The 27,337-nt window shown below is 34.0% G+C and overlaps 1 protein-coding gene across 4 annotated transcripts in view; it reads left to right on the top strand.

Annotated features, from left to right (window-relative positions):
- The window catches only part of Vps8 (VPS8 subunit of CORVET complex), a 256,842-nt gene that overhangs the window by 67,241 nt on the left and 162,264 nt on the right, over positions 1–27,337 (top strand). For 3 of the 4 annotated variants that reach the window (XR_013436694.1, XM_013361064.4, XM_078043811.1), the window contains 7 exons: positions 436–471; positions 1,197–1,287; positions 1,538–1,584; positions 2,173–2,262; positions 14,687–14,733; positions 23,531–23,753; positions 26,450–26,539. Coding sequence is in view for 3 of the 4 variants with exons in the window: in XM_013361064.4 (XP_013216518.2) it covers positions 436–471; positions 1,197–1,287; positions 1,538–1,584; positions 2,173–2,262; positions 14,687–14,733; positions 23,531–23,753; positions 26,450–26,539 (624 nt within the window). In the remaining variant the exon portion in view is untranslated. Of the gene's footprint in view, positions 1–435; positions 472–1,196; positions 1,288–1,537; positions 1,585–2,156; positions 2,263–14,686; positions 14,734–23,530; positions 23,754–26,449; positions 26,540–27,337 lie in introns of those variants that run through there. The other variant, XM_040270173.2, reaches the window with a different exon arrangement.

Here is a 27,337-nt window from a genome sequence, read left to right on the forward strand (position 1 = left end):
ATCAGCTCAGGATACATTAAAATGCATTCAGACATTTAACTTGGAATAGAATCGTGGGAATAGAAAATTTCTGTGTATCAATATGTTCCAGTGCTTTTATTTATTTTTTTGCAATTTGTAATGAAGAAACATTTCTTTATTATTAAAATTCATCCAAAATATTGTCAAGTCAATACAGGGGGGTGAGCCTGGACTTTGTTTATTCATTGTCCATGAGGTTAACTCCTTGGATTGTAGTCTTATTGGCCTTTAAATATTTAGCTTACTCTTTAATGTGAGCATTTGGAGACCCTTTAGTAAATTCTAAGACATACTTCTAACTGTAGTGGGAAATGTTTTTACTTAGAGAGATCTAAAATGAGATGACTTGGACAGTTGTGTCTCCTAAACAACGTTAAGATGGTTATTTTAATTTTCTTCTCTTTAATTTTCTAGTCTGTTTATGTAATGATGCTGAGGAGCTGGAGAGAGGTGAGTTCAAAGTAATTTTATAGGTTAGAGTATCTTAATAATTGCTTTGGCTTTGCTGAATATTATTTGGATTGGTGCTTTTTAATTTCAGAAGTATACATAAAAATGATAATAACTGTTAGGTACATGGTTTGCTAATACTTATTATATAAATTAGAATTAAATTTGGCTACATGAGCAGGAATTTCACAATAATATTGGCATACACAAGGTTTCTCTCTTATATAAAATTAATTTGGAGATAGGCAGCCTGTGGCTAGTATGGGTGCTCCATGGTCTTAAGTATGCTGCCCTGTCATACCATCTTTTAATGAATTCTAGACTAAAGATCATTTTATAGTTAGGTGTGGTTGCCAGAACTTCAGCTGTTAAGTCTATGTTCTAGGAAGGAGGAAAGAGAAAATAAAGGCTGGCTATCTTTTAAGGATACATCATGGAAATACCAGAAGACACTCCACTTATCATTGATGAGAGTTTAATTACATTGCCTCAAGTAGCTACAAGGGAGTCTTAGAAAGTTCCTTTAGCTGGTGAATTCAGATATACTTGTGACTTACACTAAGGAGGTGAGAGTGAATAGATGTTGTGTTAAACAACTCTCCATTTCTGCTACATTGACATTCTGGATAGATAGCAAATTCTGGATAGCTAGCAGGTAGAATAGGAATTTGACTAGTGGTTGGTCAGACAAAGGGATCTAGCTTTATTTTATTTATTTATTTTAGAGAGTGGATCATCTCCTGAAACAAGATTGTCTTACAGAAGCCTTGGCTCTTGCATGGTCCTTCCATGAAGGAAAAGCAAAAGCTGTAGTGGGTAAGTAAATAAATAGAAGGTATAGAAATTGATTTGTCACTTCTTGAAATTCTTTCATAAGAAAAAATTATTATGAAAGCAGAAGGGGGATGTTCATTGTATGCTGTCTGGGCCAATATTTTGAAACTAAGGCTTGTTATAATTGTATCTGTTCTTAGCAAAGGATGTAAAGAGACTAGCAGAATACAGGCTCACTCCTGAACACATGTTACTAACTTTTGTTTTTATGTTGGATTTTGTTTCTCTGCAGGATTATCAGGGGATGCCAGTAAACGAAAGGCTGTCGTGGCAGATCGGGTGAATACTTTAATGTAGTCTTCACTAGTGTTCAGTACATATTTGCTTCATATTTGCTAATATTTTGCACATGATTAAGTAATTGGTTATAGTCATGGAGGAAGTATATAAGATACTTGTCAGGTTATAATTCTGTGGTGTCATCTTTACTGCTTTTTAAGTTTCCTTATCATGCACCCCCTCTTCACTCTCATATGAAAATAATAAAATAGTACCATAGTCAAAAGACAGCAGAAAGGAAGATGAAAACCCTGGGATTTGGATTCATGAATGATTTGCTCATCCATACTTTTTAGAGCAAAACTTGGCAGCTTCAGTTTTTTAATTTCCTGAGAAATATAGATAGTATTGAGGTTTAGAACATGAAAATATTTCTTAGGAGAGATTAGGAAATTAGTAATAGCCCTGATGCTGAAAGAAATTATGCTACACTTAAAAACAGGAAATAAAGCCACTAAATATTCTAATTGTATTTTTAATAAAATAACAAAGCCTGATTCTGTATTATTTAGGAGGAACACATGTATTAAGTTTTGAAAAACTTGGGAGGTATATTTTGATTTCTATGTCAGGCTCTTTTCTTTACAGATGGTAGAAATCCTATTCCACTATGCAGATAGAGCTCTGAAAAAGTGCCCAGACCAGGGGAAAATCCAAGTGATGGAGCAGCACTTTCAGGTACACCTGTATATGTGCTTTCAGTAGACGGTGATATGAATGGGTTGAATACTGCTTTTTTATATTAATTGAGATCATGACTTTTAGGTTTGGGTTAAACATTTTTTAGTTTTCAAAGTTTTGTTTCAGGGCTGTGAGATATTCTACATGATTAAATTTTGAAGAATTAGGTATGTAGTCAAATTGGAACAGATGAGTAAAATGTCATGGAGTGTTGCTTAGGGCTTAGCTATTAGATGCTGTGTGGAAGGGAAGAATGTATGCATGAGGGGACACACCTATAAATTGCCACCTTACAGTGGATGACACCTTACTGATGACTAACCTTTGTTAACTAGGAGAAAAAATATTCTCTTAAGATTTAAATTTAGTTCTTCTAGGAGCACCTGTGACTGAAAAATAGATTAGTTACAAAAAGAAAAATCTACAGAATATGATAATTAAAAGACCTTTTGTTTATTTTGGAACTTAATGAAAATGAAAGCCAAGGAACAATTTAAAGATATATATATTTTATTGTGTGAGTTTTCCTATTTGCTGTGATTTCCAGTTAAAATTGTTGCAAATCTGTTTTTTTTCCTCCATTACCTATAGTTCCCTCCTCTTCCCATACCTTCTCTTTTAACAAATACAGGGGACAGCATATTTTCTAAGAAAAGCCAGATGTGAGTCACCTATGGTCTCTATCACATATTCTCCTTTCTTTTGTTTCTGTTTTTTTTTTTTTTTTTGGTGCTAGGGATTGATCCTAGAACCTTCCACATGCTAAGTATATGGTCTACCACTGAGCTACACTCCATCTCTTTCCCTTTTTTAAAACAACCTTTTAAAAATGTAAAAACCATTTTTGGCTGTGAACTATACAGAAACAGTGAGCAATATTTGGTCCATAGGCTAACGTATGTGTCCTCTGGTCTAATATGTATGAGGCGCTGGGCAGTAGTAAGTAAATATACACGGTCTTTGTAATCTTACTGTTTGCAATTCAGTCAAAAATTTTTCTTATATATTCATGGAAATTTTAGAAAAAATTCAGGGATTTTGAAGTTCTGTGGAACAGGCATGTTTTTGTCTTTTTATATCTCCATTTGATGTTTATAACTTTGGAACACAAGGATAGATATGGCAATTAGGAGTTGGATGGTATCAGAGGAGCATTTGGTTTCTTGAACTGTACTGTTTAATGTACATATAAATGTTTTTATATGCTAATGCAATACCGATAAAAAAATAAAATACTTAACAGGAATATACCTATCACCAAGAAGTGTTAGGACAGTATTCGTGAAAGATTCTGGCCACTGGAAAATGCTTTGTTGAAAACAAATATCTAATAAGGAAAGCTAAGAGGAACTAGGAGAGAAAAAGAAAAAAAGAGAGAGAGAGAGAGAGAGAATATAGAAGCCAGCATGTTGGAGAAAAATGTAGAGAGGCTTTTTCTAAAAAAAGAAAGGAACAGAATAATGTTCCATTGTAAAAATTACTTCAAGAATTTCAGCATGATGGGGACTGTAGATGATGGTTTCTAATATAGGTTTATAAAACTTATAGAGAGGGCTGAAGGTGTGGCTCATGGTAGAGTACTTGCTAGCATGTGTGAGATTCTGGGTTTGATCCCCAACACCACCAAAGGGGGGAAAATCCCCCAAAACAAAAACAAACAAACAAAAAGTCATAGAAACAGACTATAGTAGTAATGTATTCTGTAATCATCTACTTATCTTTTAGAAGTCTCATTGAATATCTGATTTTGATAATTTTTGACTTATCAGTGATTTGATAAGGTAAAGGAAACAGAGGAGAGGACCATTATTCTGGGTTTAATTTTTACAAGTGATTGGCAAGCAGAAGGGAAAGACTCTTGAGAGAAAAATCAGCTTATAATAACAATGAAAAGTTCACTGAGCATAAATTCTGTGTTTCAGAAAGCATATATTTCAGGAAAAAATATGGGCTCAATCTTATGACTATAGGTTCCAAAAAAGAATGGTGTTCACATATAACAAAAAAATTCTAAAGTTTTGATGTAACATGAACAATACAAGATGAAAAGAAAGGAGGGGGAATATTAAGAATCTGTCTGCAAATCACAGAAAATCAACAAATATGCAGAGAGGTATATAATTAAAGATAATGTGCCAAAAAGAATCATAAACCTGTAAGGCTATCAGAAAGAGAGTGGCCTTGTCCATATTGTGCCTACCAAAATACTAAGGGGTAAAAAAAGAAAGAAATTTTTAGCAAAGATTCACTGAGTACATACTATTTGTGCCAGTATCATGCAAAGTAACATTCATTTTTATTTACTTTGTACAACCACTCAATGATATAGTTATTGTTTTTATCCCCATTTTATAGATGAAGAAACTTAGAAGTTAGGTTATTTTCCAAGGTAATATTGTTATCAAGTGGTGGAACCAGGGCTCAATCTGACTTTAAAGCCCAGCTTTTAACTAATCATTATATCATACTTCTATTTTCAGAATAAGCACAAGAAAAAAATGGGTGAGAAAGGGCAATGTTGATAGATGATCAAGGATGATAATTCCAGGCTGGGTGTACTGGCACACATCTGTAATCTCAGCGACTTGGGAGACTGAGGCATTAGAAGTGCAAGTTCAAGTCCAACCTCAGCAATTTAATGGAGGCCTAAGCAACTTAGTGAGACCCTGCCTCAAAAAAATAAAAATTTAAAAAGACAGGGATATATCTCAGTGGTAAATCACCCCTGGGTTAAATCTCCAGTACCAAAAGAAAAAAGGAATAGTTCCAGATAAATAGCTACATTTTCTGTTTTCTAAACATCTGATGCTCACTGTGAAGCCCTTTGTTTTGGTCTATTTTGTGTTGCTATAACAACATACCTTAGCCTGGTAACTTTATAAAGAAAAGAGCTTCACTTAGCTTGCAATTCTGAAGATACAGGAGTATGGTGCTGGCATCTGCCTGAGTTCGGTGAGGGCCTCATGGCAGATGGCATTACAATGGTGTGACTGTGTGAGATACTGGCAAGTAGTGCATGTCGAAGAGAGATGGAGGAGAGATTACAGGTTTCTTATAACAACCTGTTCACATGTATTCCTGGAAGAACAGCATTAATCTCTCTTGAAGACCTATTCATCTCCCACCAGACCTAAACATTGCCACACTGGGGCCAGGCTTCCAGTGCATGAACCTTTGGGGGACACACCAAAACCATTTCCAAACCAAAACATCCTTAATACATATTAACTCATTAATTCCAATCATAACTCTCTAAGATAGGTACTGTTGTTACTCACACTTAGAAATGACATTAAGGCATAGAGGTTAAATAATTTGTTCCAGGTCACACAGCTAATAAATGATAGAGCTGGGATTTGGATCCAATCATTTGGGCTTCAAGGTTCTCATCTGGAGTGCTATATTGTACTATAGAACAACAACTTCTTATTTTGCCTCTTTTTCATAAGCCCAAAGAATGATTTTAAAGTGGGAAAATCCAAATAAGTATATTTTAAAGTTGAAGTCTAGTTTATGTGATGTATGTGATTGCATTATGATTGCTTACATTTTAAGATGTGGAATTGTAACCCTGGATACTATTGGAATAGTCTGAGTCACCTTAGTAGTTTGTAAGTCACTTTGGATCAGTTTTCAGAGAGGACTCTCTGAATTCAGAGTGGATATCTAGGCAGGGGAGACACAATTTATTTCATTCAAGAGGACAATTTTCTTCTGGAAATGGTGATCTTTAGCCTGTTATGTTGAATGAAATGTGTGCAGTTAGCTACAAATCTGTTGTTTTAACCATTTAATTATAAACTAACCTTAGAATAGTTATTTTATTTGACTCCTAAAGTATCTTTCTAAAGAGAGTAGATTTAGAAAATAGTTGGCTAAAACCCCAATGTAGTTTGTGCACATTTTTGATTAGTTTACTTCAAAACCATCGTGTTAAGATCATATAATTGCCTCTTTGAAAAGAATATGAGGATAGTGTATTCAGGAGATGCCCATGACATAACATCTTGATTGCATTAAAGGATTTGTCTGATTTTTTCCGTTATCCACATGACTGAAATAGATTTGTAAATACTAAATAGATTTGCAGCTAGATAAACATCTTTACTCAAAGAATTATTTGGTGGCTTAGTGTTAATTACATCTTATTGCTCTTTCATACATAAAATTTTTAAAAAATATTTTATTTTCTAGTTGTAGTTGGGCATAATACCTTTATTTTATTTTTATGTGGTGCTGAGGATCAAACCCAGGGCCTCACACATGCTAGGCGAGCGCTCTTCCGCTGAGCCACAACTCCAGCCCCTCTTACCTAAGTTTTTATCATTGATTTGGTTGTAGATTTAGCAAGTGCCCTGTCAGATTTAGATAACACCAAGAATCAAAGTTCAAAATGACCTTGACAAGAATCATTATGGAATTAAACTTAACAAGGATAAGCCTTAAGACTTGCATTAGATTAAAGTAATTAAACTGTGAGTACTAAAGTAGGAAGATCTAACTGGATAGGATTTTAGTTGACCACCAATTTATTATGAGCCAGTAGTGTGTTCAAGCTCACATAAAGAACAATAGGAGTACCACTGGGTTTCCTCTTGGAAATGGAGCCTCTAAGGTATTTCATGAGCTATTGGCAAACTAAGCTATGTTCCACAGCTGGGATGGTGGAAGGTTTTAAAAGCAGTTAAAATATAATACGGACTCATGTAATCTGAGGTGAAAGTAACATGCCTACCTAAAGGTGATGAAGGGTGGCTTTATGGAATTCACTGCAGAGGGAAGTCTGGTAAGAGTAGGTAGAAATTAGGAGATAGCACATTTCAGTTAGAATGACCTGCTGCTGATGTAACAGCTCTTGGACTCACGCTTCTCCTATTTCAAATGCATTCCCAATAAAGGGAGGACTGCCAACTGACGAGGAGTGTTTTTAAAAGACTTCCTTTGCTGGGTAAGAAGAACTGAGATGCTGTGTCAGTGTCAAGAAACTATTATTGGAAACAGATAACCTCTAATCCAGTTAGTTGAAATTCCTAGGCAGACTGTTTCTGTTAGAATACTAGAATTGGTATTTTACCAGCAGATGGCACTCCTGCTTCTTCGACTTTGGTGAGCAGCCTCATCTGTCTCCTATAGTCAGAATACACAATACTATGCAGTACTACAAAGATCAATCAGTATTTTGTCCTGTCTTAGAGAAAATAGTTTGGGATCTTGTGGTAATTTTGACTTCTATTTATTTCAGAAAAAAATCCTGAACCTATAATCCTAAATTATTTGTATAATAGCAGGTAGAATCAAAAGAATTAACATGTTCTCTGTCCTATACATCTTGAGATTCACGTAATCTTGTGGGTTTGCTACATCTGCATTCATATATATACAGGTATTTTCTTTCCATACTTAAACAAAGTCAAACAATAAAAAAATCTCTTCCTTTCTTCACATCATCCCTGATATCCTTAGGGCTCTTGTTTACACATTCTTTACAGAGCCAGAGTTGTCTCCCATTTCCTTACGTCCTTCTCATTCTGTAAACATACACCATCTATATAAATTCTGTAGATCTTTTTGGTCCTCAGCAGCATTCAGCACATTAATAACTTCTCAAAACAGTCTGTCCCTTTGGCTTCTTTCCAATCTTTCCAATCCTCGCCCCCGCCCCCCCCCCATCTTTTTGGTCAATTATTGGCTTTATTACCTCTTCCTTCGCTTCTCCTTAACCCATAAAGGTTTGTATTTTTCACAAGGTTCTTTTGTTTTTCTATCAGTGTTTCTTTATATTTCCAGTTACCATTTGCTTTAAAATCATTTGAAGATATTAGTTAAAAATACTTTTTATCAAGTTTTTTCCCATACCTGCTAAATCTGATTATCTGGGTTTGGTGGCCAGGACTTGTAATAAGTGTCTAAGGTGACTCCTAAGCACATGAAAGTCTTAAGGATCATTGTTTTACATTCTCTTTCTACGCAGTATAGGTAATTATAATATAATAACTATATAACCAATGTCTCTAACTGAGGTTACTCTTCTGAGTTCCGAATTCTGTATGGTCAGTTGACCATTTACAACTCTGCTTCAATGTTTTATAGGTATCTCAATCTCATGAATATTTCCTTCACAAAACCCTTTTCACAATCCCAATTTTAGTGAATTGATCCACCATTCACCTAAAGCAGTTCTTGCCTTCTACTCACTCCATGATTCTATACTGCCTCCTGACCATTTCTCTCATCTGTTTATATCATCCTTCTGTTTTGCCTCTGTCCTGGTTCATTTGTCCATCATCGCTCTTAGTACGTTACAATAACCCCCTAATTGATCTCCCTGTACATGTTATTACTGCACTTTATTCCGTTTTCCACACAACCCAAGAAAAATATATATCATCTAGATATGATGCTCCCTAATTTAAAAATAGTTTAAGGATTTCCCATTGTTCCTGGAGTAAAAACGAGATTCCTCAACAGTTTCTATGGCCTTACATGATATAACCTTGAATAACTGCTACTAATTCTCTCTGTATTCCCACCATATTAAAGTTCTTTGTGTCCCCATTCTCTCTTAACTCACAGTCTTTGCCCATGATATTCTCTCTGCATAAAACAATTCTTCCTCACTTCTTTTTAACTCATCTAGCTCCTATTTATTTTCAAGTCTCAGCTTAATTGATTCTCCCAGTTTCAGTCAGCTCATTTCTTTATAAAAGACTAAGCACTGAAATTACTCATTCAGTGTCACTCTTATACAGCTACACTATATAAGTTCAAGGACCATGTCTGATTTTTGTCACTGCTGTATTCCCAGCATCTGGTTGAGTGACTTTGATAAATATTTGTTGAAGGAATTTTTAGAAATATAAAAACTTGTGTTGTATACAGAGTTTGCTTTGGGAGTATGTTTTAAATCTAACTCTAAGAGATCAAACTGGGAGTCAAACAGAGACCTTGACATTTACAACATAAATGCCCATAATCATGGCTAATATTATTGTGATATAAGCCTGACAACTATTTTATTAAATCCTTATAATTGAGGGGTAGTTTTTAGTATTTATCTCATTTTATAGATGAATAAATAGATATACAGAGAGGTTGAGTAACTTGCCTAATATCATTGAAGCCAGTAAATAGAACCACAGTAGACACCCAGGCTGTCTGGTTCAGGAACCATGATTTGACCTATCCTGTTCTGTCCTGTCCTACCTTATACTGTGTTTTATCTACAATATTTCTTTTATAATCTCAAATCAGTATATTGTCATATGACTCACTTTTTAACCAGTATTTTATTTTTTATTGGGTCTTTTTAGTTATATATGACAGTAGAATTCATTTTGATATAATATAGCTCACTTTGAAATAGAGAAGACTAAGTAGTTTATGAGTTTTGGGAAGATAATGAAATATATTTTTAAAAAGTGAAAATATAACAATCAATTTTAGGATAATTATGGTAAACATACTTGAATGATTGATTTGAATTGCTAATAGTATTTTCAAACTCAGAAGCTGGTCAGTTAATGGTGGCAGCAATATTTCAGGTTACTTTATGTGCCATATATATATATATATATATATATTTATTTCTAGAACAAGGTAGAGGTATGACTATATATGAGTCATTTTAATAATGTGAACCAAACTAAAAGGATTTTTAAAATAATATTATCTTAATGAAGATAAAAGATCTTAATGAAGCCTATGTTAATCTATACCAACCTCTTCTTGGAGCATCATTTAAAATTTCCATGAGACTTAATCATTGAAGGTCATTATCATAGCACTGTGAACTTATATTTTTTGCATTAAATGTCATAGCCAATAGTGAACAGTGACTGAAAGCCAAACAGAATGAGGTGTTAGGAGTTCTCTTTGTCTAACTGATGCTTCCCCTGAAATTATCTGAGGAAAGGACAACAGTGTTGATTTCCAGCACCCTACTCTCTCCCTGAGCCTCGATTCAAATATTGATTCTGGGGAGTCAGGTCTTTCCTAAAGGTTATTTTATCATTGTAACTGGAAAAAAGGAAAAATACACACATAAACACATACAAAGAAATATCCATATCTGAATAGCACTACTGCTCAGGGTATGTGTATACTAATATAAGGAATACTAGCTGCTGAACTCTGACAGCTCATGGAGATCTATCTGTGTCTTGTGCAAGCACACACACAGTGACTATCAGTTAAAGTTTTGAATCATTTTCAAAGAGTCCAGTTTTTATTACCTGGATGACTTTTTGAATATAAATTAAGAGAATTAATGTCATTGCTCCAAAAAAGCAAAGGAATTTGCATCTGTTCTCATTTCTTTTCAGATCATCCCTATAAAATAAGGAAGGCATAGATTATCTCTTCACTTGGTAGATGTTAAGATAGTCACAGTGCAATGAAATAATCTATTCAGTCACTCAAACAATGACATGCTTAAATTTAGGTTTTCCGTCAGCTCAGTTCTTTATTCTCATATCCATATTGCCCTCTTTCATAAATCTTAAATATATACAAATATCTAACATGAGAAGCAGTCTGTTTCGGCCAATTGAGGGAAGTACATTAAAGAAGAGACTAAGGAAGTATATTATTTCTTTTTTTCTTTTTCTTTTTTTTTACTTGAAGACAAAAAAATCCAGTCATTTCTTGCTGTCATTTCTTGGTTGTTGAAGCAGTCTCTTCAAGAAAAGCTTAGAACAGAGTTCTTCAAGTAATTGGATTTTCAGATTGTTGTTCTTCAGCTTTTAGTTGGAAAAATATTTTGGCCTTCATTAAGGATCTTGGAAATACTGTTCTGTTATCTTCTGACATTGAATGTCACTGTGGAAAAATGAGAAGCTAGCCTGACTTTTTCCTTCTCGTAAATGGCAATTTTTTTCTTGATTTTTTTTTTTTTTAAATCCAGTCATTTTACTGCTTTGGTCTCAATATATCATTTTAGGCCATTTCCACCTAGCCCATGATGTACTTTAAATGTTAGATTTAAGTCTTTTTATTTTAGAAAGACTTTATCTTAAATTATATGTTGAGTTACTTGTTTGGTTCCATTGTTGTAATTTTCTGATTCAGGGATTCCAGCTGTGCATATATTGATGCTTCCCCTTCTCCCTCTCCTTCTTCTCTCTTTCACTCTCCTTCCATTTCTCTTTCCTCTTTTTTTCTCTCTCTTCCTTCACCACCAAATGCTTCACTCACCACCCCATTCTCTGGAGACTGAATCCCACCTTGCCATTGTACTTACTAGCAAATCAGGAAGATAAACACTCTATAAGATACCAGTGGTGTCCTAATTGCTAAATACAATAAACATTTTTCAGATCTTATTCATTCTCAGTGCTGTTTTAAACAGTGGTGACCAGTCACCTTTTCTTCTTTCTATTTATTTTATTACCTTAAGTTCTTGGTATCCTGTAGGTGGCCTGCTGTGTGCTCTTCTCATTTTCCTTTGTGACTATTCCTGAGTAGGATTTTATTTCCATCTTCTGACCATCTTATAAATATTGGTCTTTCTCAGGAGTTAGTCCATTGTTGATTGCTTTTTGTCTTTCTTTGTTGTCCCTGAACAGTTTTGTTTATTACCTTGTTTTCTTTGATTACTTAGAAATCTGTAATTCTAATCCAAATATTTCAGGTTACTGTAGGTTGAGCACTCCTAATCCAAAAATCCCAAATCTGAAATGATCCAAATCCAAAAAGTTTTGAGTGCTGACATAATACAACAAGTAAATTCCACTCCTGACCTCATATGAGTGCTGACATAATACAACAAGTAAATTCCACTCCTGACATAATACAACAAGTAAATTCCACTCCTGACCTCATATGTAGTCAAAATGTAGGTACACTAAAAATATTGTATAAAATACCTTCAGACTATCTGTATAAGATATATTGAAGCATAAATGAATTTTGGGTTTAGACCTTGGTCACATCCCTAAGATATCTCATTGTATATGTGTAGCTATTTCAGAATTTAAAAAAAATCTGAAATTCAAAATGCTTGTGGTTCTAAACATTTCAGATAAGGGACATTCAACATGTGTATCGAGTTGTTATTCAGTATCCAGGTAAAGATGTTTCTCAAATCTACCATGGCCCAAATTGCACTTGGCTTATTTCTTCTAATACCTTCTCCCTTATTTCTTTTCTCATCTTCATCCATCCATCAGTCAATCTTGAAACCTAGGAGTTATAGACTCCTCCTGATGTCTTCCATCCCACAATCAATCTGTCAACAACGGTTTTACTTATAAATATTTCTTACTTCTGTCCACTGTTCTTTATGCCTGCTGTCACTACCCACTGTTTTAGTTCCCTGTTTGTTTCTTTACCTGCTGTAATAGGCTTCTATCTTCAGTCTTGGTTTTTTCAGATCCTCCCACCATACAGTCACCATAGTGAGCTGTCTAAATGTGTGAATATGATGGTTTCATTCTCCATTAAACCCTGTAGGCTACTTATAGGCCTTAGTACTAGGCCAGGTACTTTTTTTTTTTCCTATTTTATGGCTTTAATAATTCTAAATATACTTTTAAATATAGTTTCTACCTGGTAATTATATTATTTGAAGTTTTGGAGGTCTGTTGCTGCTATTTATAGTTTCTGCTGACATAATGACATGGCATTATTTCATGAGGTGCTTTCAAATTTTTAATTTTGAGTGTGTCTTCATTTGTGCCTTATCAGTTACTTTTTTTTTTTTTTGCCTTTGGGACTGTCTCAGGAGAATTTTTAAATATGCTCCTTTCAAGTGCCCATAAGAATATCCTTGGTCAGGATCATTTTTTATGTTAATTTCTTGGCTTGATTGTTACACACTAAGGAAAATAGTGTAAGTTCAAATCCAAATCTACCTGAGGGCAGGATTTTGATTACAGATCTTGGAGAATACAGATTAACCCCCACTGAGTCCAGCTGAGACAAACTTCCTTGTCATCTTCCTATGTTAGTAGGTGGATTTTCCCCTCTCTTATGATTTCCTTTTACTAAGAATGCAACTTTTTAAAAGATTCTGGTTTTAGGCAGATCCCCTGCTTTAATTCTCTATTTTGCAGGATCTAAGGCCTCAGCTTCTTTCTGGTATTCAAACTCAAGCTCTTCTGTGACCAATAGGCCTATAGGTTCGTCTCAGTGATTGCTTAAGGCTTATTGCTTTGGTTTTTCAGTCCCTTTTCCACTTTTTTGACCCTGACTATTGTCTTTATTTTCTTGGGGACTCAGCTGTGTATTTTAAAGGATATTATTTTCCCCAACATTCTTGGGGAGTCCTTACCCCTCCCCATAATCTAGCCTACTATATTCTCATTCAGTGTTCAGATTTGATGTAACTCTAACCCTTTTCAGATCTGTGATTTTGGCTCCTGTTTTTGAAAAATCTGAATAAGATTATAAACCTATAATATGCAGTCAGGAGGAATGTTGATGACAAGGAGGCAGGATGAGTTAGGGAAAGCCCCTAGAATCCTTCCAGGATTGCAGGTCCTTATTCAGATTTCTCTCTCTCAAATAAGAGGGGTTCCTTAGTTTTGACCATTTTCTCCAACAAATATAAGCATATGATACTCTTTTTTTCATGCATTGCCTTTTCCATCTGATGGCATTGTTTTTCTGCCTAGAACCTAGGTTTTCTAGGATATTTAAAAGGAAAGCAGTTCCCTGTAGCCATTAGCAAATGTAGGAATACTGTTGAAATCTGATGCTTGGTTACTTGACAGTTTCCAGTCATAATAAACTACTATTTCTCCCTCAAACTGTTACTTTTGAAAAAGGCCAAAATTACGGGTTGCCATTTACTTGGTATGAGTCCATACATGATGATTTAAAGCAATCAAGATGTTATGAAACTGAGAAGTTAAATCAACCTTAAAATAGCTAGTTTGGAGATTGCAACAAAATATGCGCAACCTTAATCACCTGAGCCACCAACCAGACCAACAATTGGATGTATTTTCTTCTGTTTTTTTTTTTCTTGGCAAATTTTCTGTACAAAGTTATGAGATAAACACATATTTTAACTAGTGTCTGTTTTGATGTTAATATAAACTTTATATAAACATATAATATTATAAATTGCAAATTTTACTTATTATCCCATGTTGTATATGAAATTTAAATCACTTTATTTTCTCTTTCCCTGTACTCCCCCCTCCTTTCCTTTTGCTCCTTCTGTTATAGATTTGCAATAAACACCATAGTGCATAATTGTTTTCCTTAAATGTGTTTAGAATAATTTTTTAGAAATAGAATTACTGGGTCAAAGTGTTTCTATATTTTTAAGACTTTTGACACATAGTGTCAAATTGCTTACAAAAGCTTGACCTAGAGTTATCCTAATAATCCAACAGCATCTTAAGCAGACCTCGTATTTTACTAATGGGCTGTGCACAGGGGCATGGGGCTGATCTTCTTTATGGTTCCTCTACAGGATATGGTACCTGTCATAGTTGATTACTGCCTTCTGCTGCAGCGAAAGTAAGTATGCACTGGCTGTCACATTCAATTATTTTGAACCCAGGAAGCATAGTGTTTATGTATAATTCACTGATGTGACTTCTATAAATTTGACTAGATGGGATTTTTAAAATGAATTTACAGAAATTTGATTTTTTAACAGTTTTCCATTCATCTAATGAAATTAACTTTGCCAAAACAAATTCTTATGGGTGTATCATCTCTGAATTTGTGTATCATGATAATGGAGGCAAAGAATGTAACCAACAAAAAAAGAAATACTACATAGGGATTTTAAAAGTAAAAAGTATATTATTCATGTACAGTGTAGTGTATACACTCTTTTTGTGTTAATTCATACACTTTTTTTTTCTTTGTGGTGCTGGGGATTGAATCCAGGGTCTTATGCATTCAAGGCAAGCACTCTACCAATTGAGCTATATCCCTAGCGCTATACATACACTCTTTGTGAACCATCATTAAAATACAGATTTCATAGCACTAAAAATAAATAAATAAATAAATAAATAGCCAGATTCATTTTGCAGTTTTTTTTTTTTTTGTTGTTGTTTTTTTAAACAAACTAAGGACTGAACCCAGGAATAACTCCCACCAAGCTACATCTCCAGTTCTTTTTAGTTTTATTTTGAGACAGGGGTCTTTCTAAGTTGACCAGGCTGACCTTAAACTTGTGATCCTCCTGCCTTATCCCCTAAGTAACCAAGATTATAGGCATGTGTAACTACACCCGCCTGCAGTGTTGGTTTTTTTAAGGTTCTTTTTGTTTAAAATAAACAAGTGTAAATAAACTCTTGATTAGGCTTTGTTGGTTTAAATAGTAACTATTAAATTAATCCACATATGCTAATTCAGTTTTTCACACTCATAATAGTAGTCTAGTGTTGTTTTAAGTCCTTGACATTTATTTATCTAGTTTTTGTAGCAACTTATTTAATTTTTGTAACAATGAAGTAGGCATTATTAATCCTCATTTTATAGAAATGTTTCCAGAAGTGCCAAAGGTAGGATACAAACCCAGAAGCTCCTATATTCTTGGTCTCAACCACTAGTTTGTACCACCTTCTAATAGAGAACAAATGCAGTAATCTAATACAGATACTTCTAAAATCCTGTATGATATTGACTTGACTCATGAATTTATATGTATTCTAGTAGCCTGATTCCTAAATTGTTGAAAGTATAAATGAAATTTATCAAGAGGGCAATTATTTGATATGTCAGGCCTTTGTTAAGTCATGGATAGCTATAACTTTGTTTACTTGGGGTTCAGATTCTAATATTTTAGCTATAGTGTTAATGTAATTAGCAAAATGTGTATTTGATAGGAATGTCATTGAGAACATTATATTATATGTTGTCTCCCTTAGAAGAGTATAAGGGAAAAGTTTCTTTCAGGTATTAGGGATTGAAATACCTTTGCTAGCTTACTTTTAGCTGATAGACAGTAAATCAGATAGCTAATCATTGCTTCTTAGAAGACAAAGCACCATTGTACATTAACTCCACTCTGTCTTTTCTTAACCTAGTGTTTCCATGCACTGTCTTGTTATTTATCTTGTATTTTTTAGAACAGCCTTAAAAGTTTGTGGATCAGTTTACATATTTTATTTCATTCAATCCTTATAATTAAGAAAGATAATGTTATTCTCCTTTTCAGATGAAAAAAAATGGAGGTTAGGAGGTGTTCTTAATACTAATGAGTACTGCAATCAACTCAGATCTTCAAATTGAGATAATTGTAAATGTGATGAAATGAAATCCCTCAAAGACTAAATTCTGTTTAGAGTAAGAAGGCATATCTTACCCTAAACATGGAATATTTTCACCTAGAGTGGAATTTGGCACAAAGTAGCTATTTAGTTGGCCTGATGGCTGAATTAACAAGAGAATTATGGTTTGCAGGGTCACTTGTGATCATTATCTTGGAGCACTTGAATACTCTCATAGTGACATAAACTCAAAATGGCCCTAACAGTTGTAAAACAAAGGATAATATAAGGAAAAATAAAAGCAGATGTTCTGGAGATAAGCATTGCTTTTATATGTGATTTGAAAATATTCTCTAGCTTTATTTAACCTATTGACTGACTGGGAGTACAGTAATTTTTGCATTAAATCACAATATATAACACAAAAGATAAAATCTTGTCTGAATTTTCACCAGATTAGAATCTGTTATCTCATTATCAACTTTTTTCTTTCCTGTAACTTTCCTGGACTCCTTAGCATGTTTTTGTCTGGGCTATACTAAAAGCAAATTTAGTATTTGTTTTTTGAGATCTTGGCAGGGAGGGACCAGTAGTCAGAGTATATTCCTGACCTCCTTTAGGGAGGTGATGTCAGGAGTCCTTTGTCAGCTGTTTCTAGACCTTTTTATAGTTCTTCCCTTCCTTTCTCTTCATGCATTCTTTGATCAAGGGCATGCACTTTCCCCCAAACGATGGTTCAAATAGTATGGCTTTCTTCTCTCAATTCTCTTACCAGAGGCTGAAGATTAGATTATACTAGATCTGACTTTCTTCTTAGAAAAGTTCCAGCATATGTGTTCTTTGTCTTTCTTTCATTCCTGGTTTCTTTTCCTACTTCTGTTTTTTAGGTTCTAGTAAAGTCAGAAGGGATAGGGCAGCATTGCCATCAATATCAGAAAGTTGGTGCTTTTAAACTAAGCAGTGGGTTAGACGTTCCTTCTTTTGTTGTAGATTCATTTTCTTGCTCTTGTTTTCTTTTCACCTTACTGCTTTTTAAAAAAAAATCTGAATGTTAAGATCCTATATATGGGCATGGGCTTAGGAGAAAGAATGGAATAACTCAATTTTTTGTATCCAGGCTGTCTTTTAGTTCCTTTCCCTTTCAAACATGCAATAATTAATAGCTTTATTAGATGTTAAAATTTTATGTTTAATTAAATAGTTCAGTGTAATCACTCTTAATGGTAGAGATTTTATAATTTTTTCTTAAAATTGGCATAGATAATAAAGTTAAAAATGATGAATTCCCTAGGCTTAATTGAAGCAAAGGATTATTAGATATGTGTAGTTCATTCAGTTATGGTATCTTTCCTCTTAAACTGATATTCTCTTTATACCATTTTCTTTGACATTTTGTTACACTTATGTCTAGAGTCTTCTACAGTCCCATGTTTGCAAAATATTTGTGACATTAACATTGCCTTAAGGAATGCTCAGATTGTACATAATGCAAATACAATCTTAAAAAACATATTCTAATTCTAATCCAATTTAAATAACTTCTTCCACTTGTAGAGTCACCACTCAAATCCTCAGTCTTGGCCCACAGATGCCTTTATATTAATATCTTCTGATAGAATACATTCTTTTTATTCTCTGTCTTTTTTGAGGGGAGGGGGTTACTGGGGATTGAATGCAGGGGCACACAACCACTGAGCCACATCCCCAGCCTTATTTTGTATTTTATTTAGAGACAGGGTCTCACTGAATTGTTTAGCGCCTCACTATTGGCTGAGGCTGGCTTTGAATTCTAGATCCTCCTGCTTCAGCCTCTGGAGCTGCTGGGATTACAGGTGTGTGCCATGGCGCCCAGCTTCTCTCTCCCCCCACTCCCCTCTCTCTCTGGTACTGGAAGTTGAATGCCAGGTTGCTTTCTACTAATGAGCTACATCACTAGCCCTGAATTTTATTTTGAGACAGGGTCTCACTAAGTTGCCTAAGCTGTCCTTGAACTTGCGACCTTGTACCTTAACCTTCCAAGTTGCTGGAATTCCAGACATGTACCATTGCACTCAGGCACACTCCCCCCTCCCTGAAGCCACTTTCCTGCTAGGGATCAAATTTTGTCTTTTTATTTTCATAAATCATATTATTTCTTATGAGGGCCAAATTATATTTGTAATATACTCTCTGACATTAATTTTAACTCAATATCACCATTATTACACTGTAATCACCATTATTACCTCATAGTATAATTCTATACCCTTACACACAGCAATATTAATTGAACCAATGTATATATCATATATATTTCTTTTTAATATATATTTAATATCTCTTTTATAATATAAAGTCCTTCATATTATGGCAGGAACCACATTTGTTTTTCTCTTATAGGGCATACTGATCAGTGTATCGTGGACATCATTATGGACTAAGATTTGGCTTTAGAGTTTTTGTGATTTACTTAAAATCAGAAATGACAGGAATTCTGTTTTTGTATATTTGTACTTTATTTTCATAATTCAGTCTCTGTTCTACAATTTTATTTTAATTTTTTTTTCAGTTTGAGACAAATAATACAAACTGTTTCAAGGCTTTTTATAGGACTCTTAATGATTGGTCATTTTGCCTATAAACATACATACTGTATAACTCTCTAGTAGCTATAATGGCAGTTTTATTTTGGAAATAGCTCCAGAGCTTATGTGAAACATAATCATAATTTTGAACATTGTTTAAAAATAGACATTTACTATATGTGAATTATATCAATAAAGCAGTTATAAAGTAAAAAAAGATTAATGTTCTCTGTACATGATATTGACCACTATATTTCTCTAAGGAAATCTCCAGAGCTGTTGAGAAGCCATCATTCAAATGACTAAAGTTATATAGGAAGTTGAACCCAAAGTATTTCTGTTAAATCCAAAGTGAAGCTTCAGTGGTTTTTTGATATGTAGAGTGTTTGTTAGTCATGGTGTTCAACATCAGGCCTAGTGTTTGAGAAACAGAAATATCTTAATCATGAAGCATGTTTGAGGAACTAGATGTTTTGGGTGACCATTTTCTTGATAACTGCATGTTTAAATTTTAATTATTAAAAAATAGGGGAGAAAGGTACCATATCTTTAATTTTATAATAGCTTTGTTGAGGTATAATTCACATACCATAAAATTTACCCTTTTAAAGTATATAATTGAGTAGTTTCCACATCAAGTTAATTCGTGTTTTTTTTTAAAAAATCTTTACAACATTTTGAACACAACTTCTTAAAGTTCACTTGAATTTTGCTTTTACACAGTAAAAGTACACAAGAAAACACCAAATCAACTTTGAATTTATTAAATCTCACTTATATTTAATGGAAATTAATTTATTTGGTTCTGGTTACATATTTAGTATAATTGGCAGGTACTTTTGATTGATGATACCCAGGCTCTCTGTCTCAGAATTTGTAATTATCTCATAATCAAAGCAGTTCATATTAATAAAATTATTCAATTGATAATGTATGAAGTGAATTTAGCCATTTTTCTCTATTTCATGTAAAAATGATAAACTTCAAAAATCTCTTTAGTATGAGTATTAGAAAAATCTCTTTGATGGCTCTCTCTTATTCATGGTGGATTTTTCTGTGATAGTTGTTATAGGAAGCTCAGCTTGAAATGGTAAGTAGCAGGGTTGAATCCAGCCAGCTCTTCTAGGATACAAAGTTTGCACCCTGGAGAATACCTAAATATAGAAAGAAACATGAGAGCTAAAGACTGTTGTGTGTGTGTGTGTGTGTGTGTGCGCGCGTGCTTATCTCTTTCCTCCCTCTCCTGATGCCCTAATAAATATTCTCCCAGAAAGATGAAACTATGCCTTAGAATTCTGTTGTTTTTTTATTTTGAGGTAGAGATGCAGGTAGGAGTTGCTGAGTTTTACTTTTTTTGCTGCCTTTTTATAGTTTTGATTAGTTAAAAACAAAATGTGTGGTCTTCCATTAATCTTATCAAATTGCATGCTACTCTTTGTCACAGGAGCACCTTGTCTGTCAACTTTTATGCTCTTTTTACTTAAATTTTAGCTATCTTTTATTCTCCTTGTCAAGGCTTTTTGTATTGAACTAAAATATATAATTATCTTCCTTAGCATGTTGTTTTTTAAAAGTACATTATATAGTACAAGGTCTGTGAAACATGACATTTTCTGTGAATTCATAATTTTGTTATTTTTTTATAGTAAAACTTGATTAATCTTAGTTTCTTTTGCCTGGCTAGTAATCAGTAATCACAAAGTGTGATGACTTATTGATTAAAATGAAACTAACATGAAAAATATTCTGATAAATGTGAAGCAAAGGGGAAAAATGATGGAAAAGTTATATTTGTGTATTTGAGAAAAAATAAATGGATATGGATTTTCCCCCAGGATATTGTGAATGCTATTCCTTGGAAGGTGACATGTGATTCTAGTATAGTTGAAGCCAGACAGTCTGCCACCTATCCACTTCTAGGACTTCAGATGAGGCAAAACCCCATCCCATTCCTTTTGTTTGTTTTGTTTTTTTCTTTTGATGTCCAGAGCACTGAACTTGGGACCTTGAGTGTGCCAAGCTACACTCTGCTACCAAGCTAAACCCCCAGCCCCAGTCCCTAAAAGATCAAGAGCTTCCTTGATCTTTTATTGGAACTTGTCATGAATAGACAAGTGGATAAACAAATCATCCACCATTTTCCAACAGTTGAACAGTTGACAAGATACACACACACACACACACACACACACACACACACACACACATTATACATATCAACAAAATTAATGATCCTAACAGGTAAATAAAATTAGCATAGTTTTTATATTTTAAAAATGGAATGAATAAGTGAATGATACAAGACAATAAAGTTTGTGAATTAAAACAGAAATTGTTCAATTTTGCCATTTATAAAAAATTAAAAACAATGATGTTGTTTAATTTGTACTTGTTAAATTATTAAGAGGAAAAACCAGTTGTCTCATGAAACTCATATGATAATATATTGCTGGTGGCACTGTTAATTGATACTGTGATACTTTTTGAAGATTATTTAATCACACATTTCAAGTGCACATTTAGTCACACATTTCAAGTTTATCCTTTCTTTCTTTCTTTTTGTTTTTCTTCCTTTTGCTAGGGATCAAACCCAGGGCCTCTCACATGCTAGGCCAGCACTCTATTACTCACCTACAACCCCTACTTCTCATATCTTTTCACTTAAATTAAATTTCTAAAAGTTGAATGACTAAGTAATTGTGCCCCCAATGTGGAAAAGGACATATATGTAGATGTTTATCGTGACATCACCTGAAAAAGCAAATATAGTGACATATCCAACATTATAAGAATAGTTAAGCAAATTCTGATGTTGAAGCATTGTTAAACAAATGGTAATTTTACAGAGTAAGTAGCTACTGAGAAAGGGAAACTCTTATACACTGTTGGTCTAGTCAAAATGGAAAACAGTATAGAGATTCCTCAAGAAACTAGAAGTAGAGCTCCCATATGATTCGGCAATGCCACTACTGAATAGACATTCAAAGTGTTGAAGAAATACCAGTACTCCCTTGTGTATTACAGAACAATTTACAATAGCAAGATATGGAATCAACTGAAAGATCCATCAACTCTGAATGGATATAGGAAATACGGTAGATATACACAGTGGAATTACTCTTCAGACTTAAAAGAGTGAGGTCCTGCCATTTATGGCAACATAGATGTACCTGGAGGACATTATGTTAAATGATACAAGTTGAAGAAAGATACATACTGCATGTTCTCATGTCTAGAGGCTAAAAAGTTGAGCTCTTAGAAATAAAGAGTAGGATAATGGTTACCAGAGGCTGGCAAGGATAGAGGGTAACAGGGGATGGAGAAAGGAGGATTAAAGGGTACAGAAATGCAGTTGAATACAAGGAATAACTTCTAATGTTTGGGAGCACAGTAGGACAACTATGGTTAACAACAATTAACTGTATATTTCAAAATCGCTGATAGGATTTTGAATGTTCCCAACACAAAGCAATGATAAATGTTGGAGGTAAAGGATATGCCAATTACCATGATCTGATCATTATACATTGTATACAAGTATTGAAATATCACACTGTTTCCCATAAACATACATTATGTTCTCTTTAAAAAAAAAAAAAAATAAACCAGGTATAGTGCCTCACCCCTATAGTCCCAGCTATTCAGGAGGCTGAGATGGGAGGTTCACTTGAGCCTAGGAGTTTGAGTCTAGCCTGAGCAACATAGTGAGACCCCCATCACTAAACAAACAATTAAATAAATGAAATATATTTAAAATTGCAGACTTCTACAAACCCCACCCCCAGAAGAGTAAATAGCTATTTAGAATAATACTTATTATATCATATGTCATGAAAACAGAATTCAAACTGTTTATGCTAAGTATATCTTAAATTATGGACTGCTTACAGAAGAAATATGAGATGAGTCACACATAGTGTTGAAGTTGGTGGCACTGAGAGTAATTAAATTTTTTTCTGCAATAAAATTGTTTCTAGGTATGTGTTTTAAACATTAAACATTTTTCTTCTTCTCTCATTAATAATCATTGCCCAATCCCTTTGGGAAGAAAAGTTTGGAGCTAAAGAAGTTTATTGGTTCTGAAGGTCACCTATAATATTTAGATAATAGAAAAGTTAAATTATAAATAGTCCTTTTTTCCCCTACTCCATCATGGCTGCTCTCTTACCTACACCCTTTACTTCTGCCTGTAAGAAACAGTGTACCATAATAGACTGAACAAAGAATTTAGGCCAGAAGTCTGGTTTCCAGTTCTGATTGTTCACTATGTGCCTTTCAGCAACCAGTTATTCAGTTTCTCTTATTTATAAAAAGAAGTATTGGGAAGATTAATATCTGTATCTGTATATATATCTACATATAGATACATATTGAGATAAAGACTTTTTACAATATAAAACTACACAGATATTGTTACTGTTTTTATTAAGTTCTTGAAATGTGGGGGGATGATATATACTAAGCAGACTAAATTTAATGGGTATTTGGAATGTTTCTAAAATTATTTTTCCCTTTCTGTTATAGGGATCTTTTATTTAGCCAGATGTATGACAAATTAAGTGAGAATTCAGTGGCCAAAGGAGTGTTTCTGGAGTGCCTTGAACCATATATTTTGAGTGATAAATTGGTGGGGATCACACCCCAGGTTATGAAAGACTTGATTGTTCATTTCCAAGATAAAAAATTAATGGAAAATGTGGAATCCCTCATTGTACATATGGATATCACCAGCCTAGATATTCAGCAGGTGAGTTTACAGACAGCATATTAACTTAACAGAATAAATATTATTCCTTTATTGAGTTTATTTACCTGACTGGTAAGGCCTTTCTCTGCCTCTCTAAAAGCCCAATTGAGTACTTCTGGCAAGTTGTCTTATAAACTTGTATTTTTCAGTATAGTTGTTAGGACTCTATATAAGCTTAGGACTGTATGTAAGCTGGATAATATAATGCTTGCAAACCGGAGATTATGCCTTATATTTCTTTAACATTCTCCAGAGCTCTTGGTATAGAGTTGACATTGCTCAATAAATGCTTCTTGATTGATCCCAGTTTGTTAGTTCAACTAAGGGTCCTTTCACATAAACAATAGAATATTTTTACCTAAGAGAATGATGCCATTTAAAAAATATATATATATATTTTTAGGTAGACACAATATCTTTATTTTATTTTTATGTGGTGCTGAGGATCAAACCCAGTGCCTCATGCATGCTAGGAGAGCACTGTACTGCTGAGCTACAACCCCAGCCCATATGATGCCACTTTTTAGATAGCTAGTATATAAGGTCAGAGTTAAATTTTGAAATGCAGAGAATGGTATGAGAGGTAAATTAGCATAAATAGTGTGCTATAGTAGAGAATGAGACGCTCCTTTAGATTGGCTAATTATAGAAAATCTTTCTGAGGAGGTGACATTGAGTCTTAGAATCTGAATGACAAGAAGGATCAGTAATGCAAAGATCTTTGAATAGAAGACTATTATAGGTGAAGCTAATGTTTTTTTTTTTTTAAAAGAAGATTCTGCCTTGAATTTTCAAGTAATAGTAAAAGGGCAAGCAGATCTGGAACATAATGGAAAAGAGAAATAGACTCTGCAGGGCGAGGTACACATTTTCCCATTTTATTCTGGGTTCTTAATAAAATCATTAGAATTTTTTTTGGTACCGGGGATTGAACCCAGGGGCACTTAACCACTGAGCCACATCTTCAGCCTTTTTTTTTTTTTTTTTTGTATTTTATTTAGAGACAGGGTCTTACTGAGTTACTTAGGTTGCTGAGCCTGGCTTTAAACTTGCAATCCTCTTGCCATGATCCTCCTGCCTCAACCTCCCTAGCCACTGGGATTACAGGCATGAACTACTGCATCCCGCTTACAATTTTTTAAGAAAGATCACCCTGGTTCCAGAGATGGTAGCAGTGAGATGGAGAGAGTCAGCCTGATTTTTGCTGTTTGGGAGGTATAATTGATTTGCTGATGAATTAGATGTCAGTGTAGGAATGAGAGAATTTAAAGGCAATGTCCAAGTTTTTGTTTTGTTTAATAGCTTGAGAAATAGGATGGATAGTGATTCCTTTAAGAAGATTGGAAGACTGGAGAAAGTCTTAGTCTGAGAGACAAAATAAGGAGTCTTGCTTTGCCATTTTATTTTGAAATAGCTGCTGAACATTCAGGTGAAGATATTAAGGAAGTGGTTGGATGGGTCAGAGAGAAGGTTAAGGCTGAGGTTACAAGTGCGTTAGTTATCAGTAAAGAGATGTATGAGCATGGCACTGGCTAAAGAGAGGATAGAGAAAGAAGAGAAGAGTCCCAGAACATTCCATTTTCTAGAGACACTCTCCCAGGACACCTCCCTTCCATTTTTCTATTTAACCCTCTGGCTAGTGTCTATCATTCTCCAACCTCTGATCTTCTATTTCAGTCCTCTTGTCACTCAGTGGTATTATATAATTCTCATAGGAACAGAGTATAGAATAACCTGTAGTTCAAGTCATATCTGTTCCTTTTTTGTGTGTGTTTTATCAAGGTGATTTCTCTCCATCCTTAAATACTTCAAGCTCCTTTTCACTATAGTTCTTTCATCCTGATTGTCTTCTGCCTGCAGAATCCCTCATTTCCTTTTCTGCTTTTTGTCCCCATGCATGCATCCTTTAGGTACTAGCTTAAATGTTGCATGTACTCTCAGCTTTTTCGTTTTTTGGTACCAGAGATTGAACCCCAGGGTGCTTAACCATTGAGCCACATCCCCAACCCTTTTAAAATATTTTATTTAGAGACAGGGTCTCACTGAGTTGCTAAGGGCCTTGCTAAATTGCTGAGACTGGCTTTGAACTCTCGATCCTTCTGCCTCAGCCTCCCAAGCTGCTGGAATTACAGGTGCATGCCACTGCACCTGTCTCAGGGATGACTTTTTGAATACTCTAAATCAAGTTAGGTTCCTTTATAATGTTTTTCATATTTGTAGGTCATTAATTTTTTTATATACTTGAATATCTTCTCTACATCAAAATTCATACTATTTTGTACTCCTTTTTTTTTTAATTGGGTATCTAGGATAAATGTAAGCTCTATAAAGGTAGGGAATAGATCTGGATTTGTCTGTCATTTTATCCTCAGTGCCTAAGAGGACCCAAATATAAGTGTTTGGTAGAACTATTGAGAAAAAGCAAAATGAATAATGGAAAGGATAGAGAGGAAATAAAATTAGACATTGGACAACGTTTAAAAGTAGTTATTATACTATTAAAATAATATTGAACCTACAATATCTGTTACTCAGGCATTATGTTTGAGTTGCTTCAATTTCAGTTTTTACCAGAGAAGAAAGAAGAACAAATAAGGAAGAAAACTCAAGATATTTTCCATTCTTAAAGCTTTAAGTGATTTAATTGGTGAAACTTACTAAATTATATAGATCAAGAGACTTTTCCTTTTTTATAGGTAGTTCTCATGTGCTGGGAAAATCGTCTATATGATGCAATGATCTATGTCTATAACAGAGGCATGAATGAGTTTATTAGTCCAATGGAGGTAAGATATTTTGTAACTTAAGACATACATTTAATATTGTCTACTAATTTTTTCCCTGTTCTTATTTTGCTTTGAACATCTGATTATCTTAAAATTTCCTCTTGATTTATTAGACTTGCATCTGTTTTAACTTGGGTCTTTTAAGTAGTTTTTATTTAAATTATTAATTAATTAATTTTTGGTGCTGAGGCTTGAACCCAGGGGCTCATGCATGATAAGCATTTGCTCTGCCACTGAGCTACACCTCAGCCCAGCAGTCTTTAATTTCATGTCTTCTGCCATTGTTTTCTTGCCTATCCATGTAAATAGAAATTTATATCCCAGGGAACAGTTGAAAAAATTAAAAGTAATGCTTACTTGTTAGACTGTAAGCTTTTTTCCTCCAAGGAATTTTTCAACTGTAGCAACTTTTCTAAAAGGTTTAAGAAATTTGTTTTATATAATTATTGTAAATAATAAATGTGTTGTTACTTACTGCTGTTTTGCATATGCATTCTGCTGAGGGAAGTCCTGAGAATGGTAGGATGTCATTATTTGTTAATTACTAATGTATTGTTTTTCCAAATTTGAAATTTTATAACATTTGTGGTAATTTTTTATTCTCCTTTCCAAGAGAGTTAAAAAAGCATTTATGCTTTTATTTTATCCATCTTGTCATTGCCTTACATTAAGGACAGATTGGATAATGGCGCTGCAGATATATGTGGTATACCCCCAACCCACTGCTTTATTATAGTGACTAATGCACCTCAACAGAGTCAGGAATCCACTGAAAACATCTAGTCAATTTTATTTGGC

Source organism: Ictidomys tridecemlineatus, chromosome 3 (assembly GCF_052094955.1).
Source record: "Ictidomys tridecemlineatus isolate mIctTri1 chromosome 3, mIctTri1.hap1, whole genome shotgun sequence".
Classification (NCBI taxonomy): Eukaryota; Metazoa; Chordata; class Mammalia; order Rodentia; family Sciuridae; genus Ictidomys; species Ictidomys tridecemlineatus.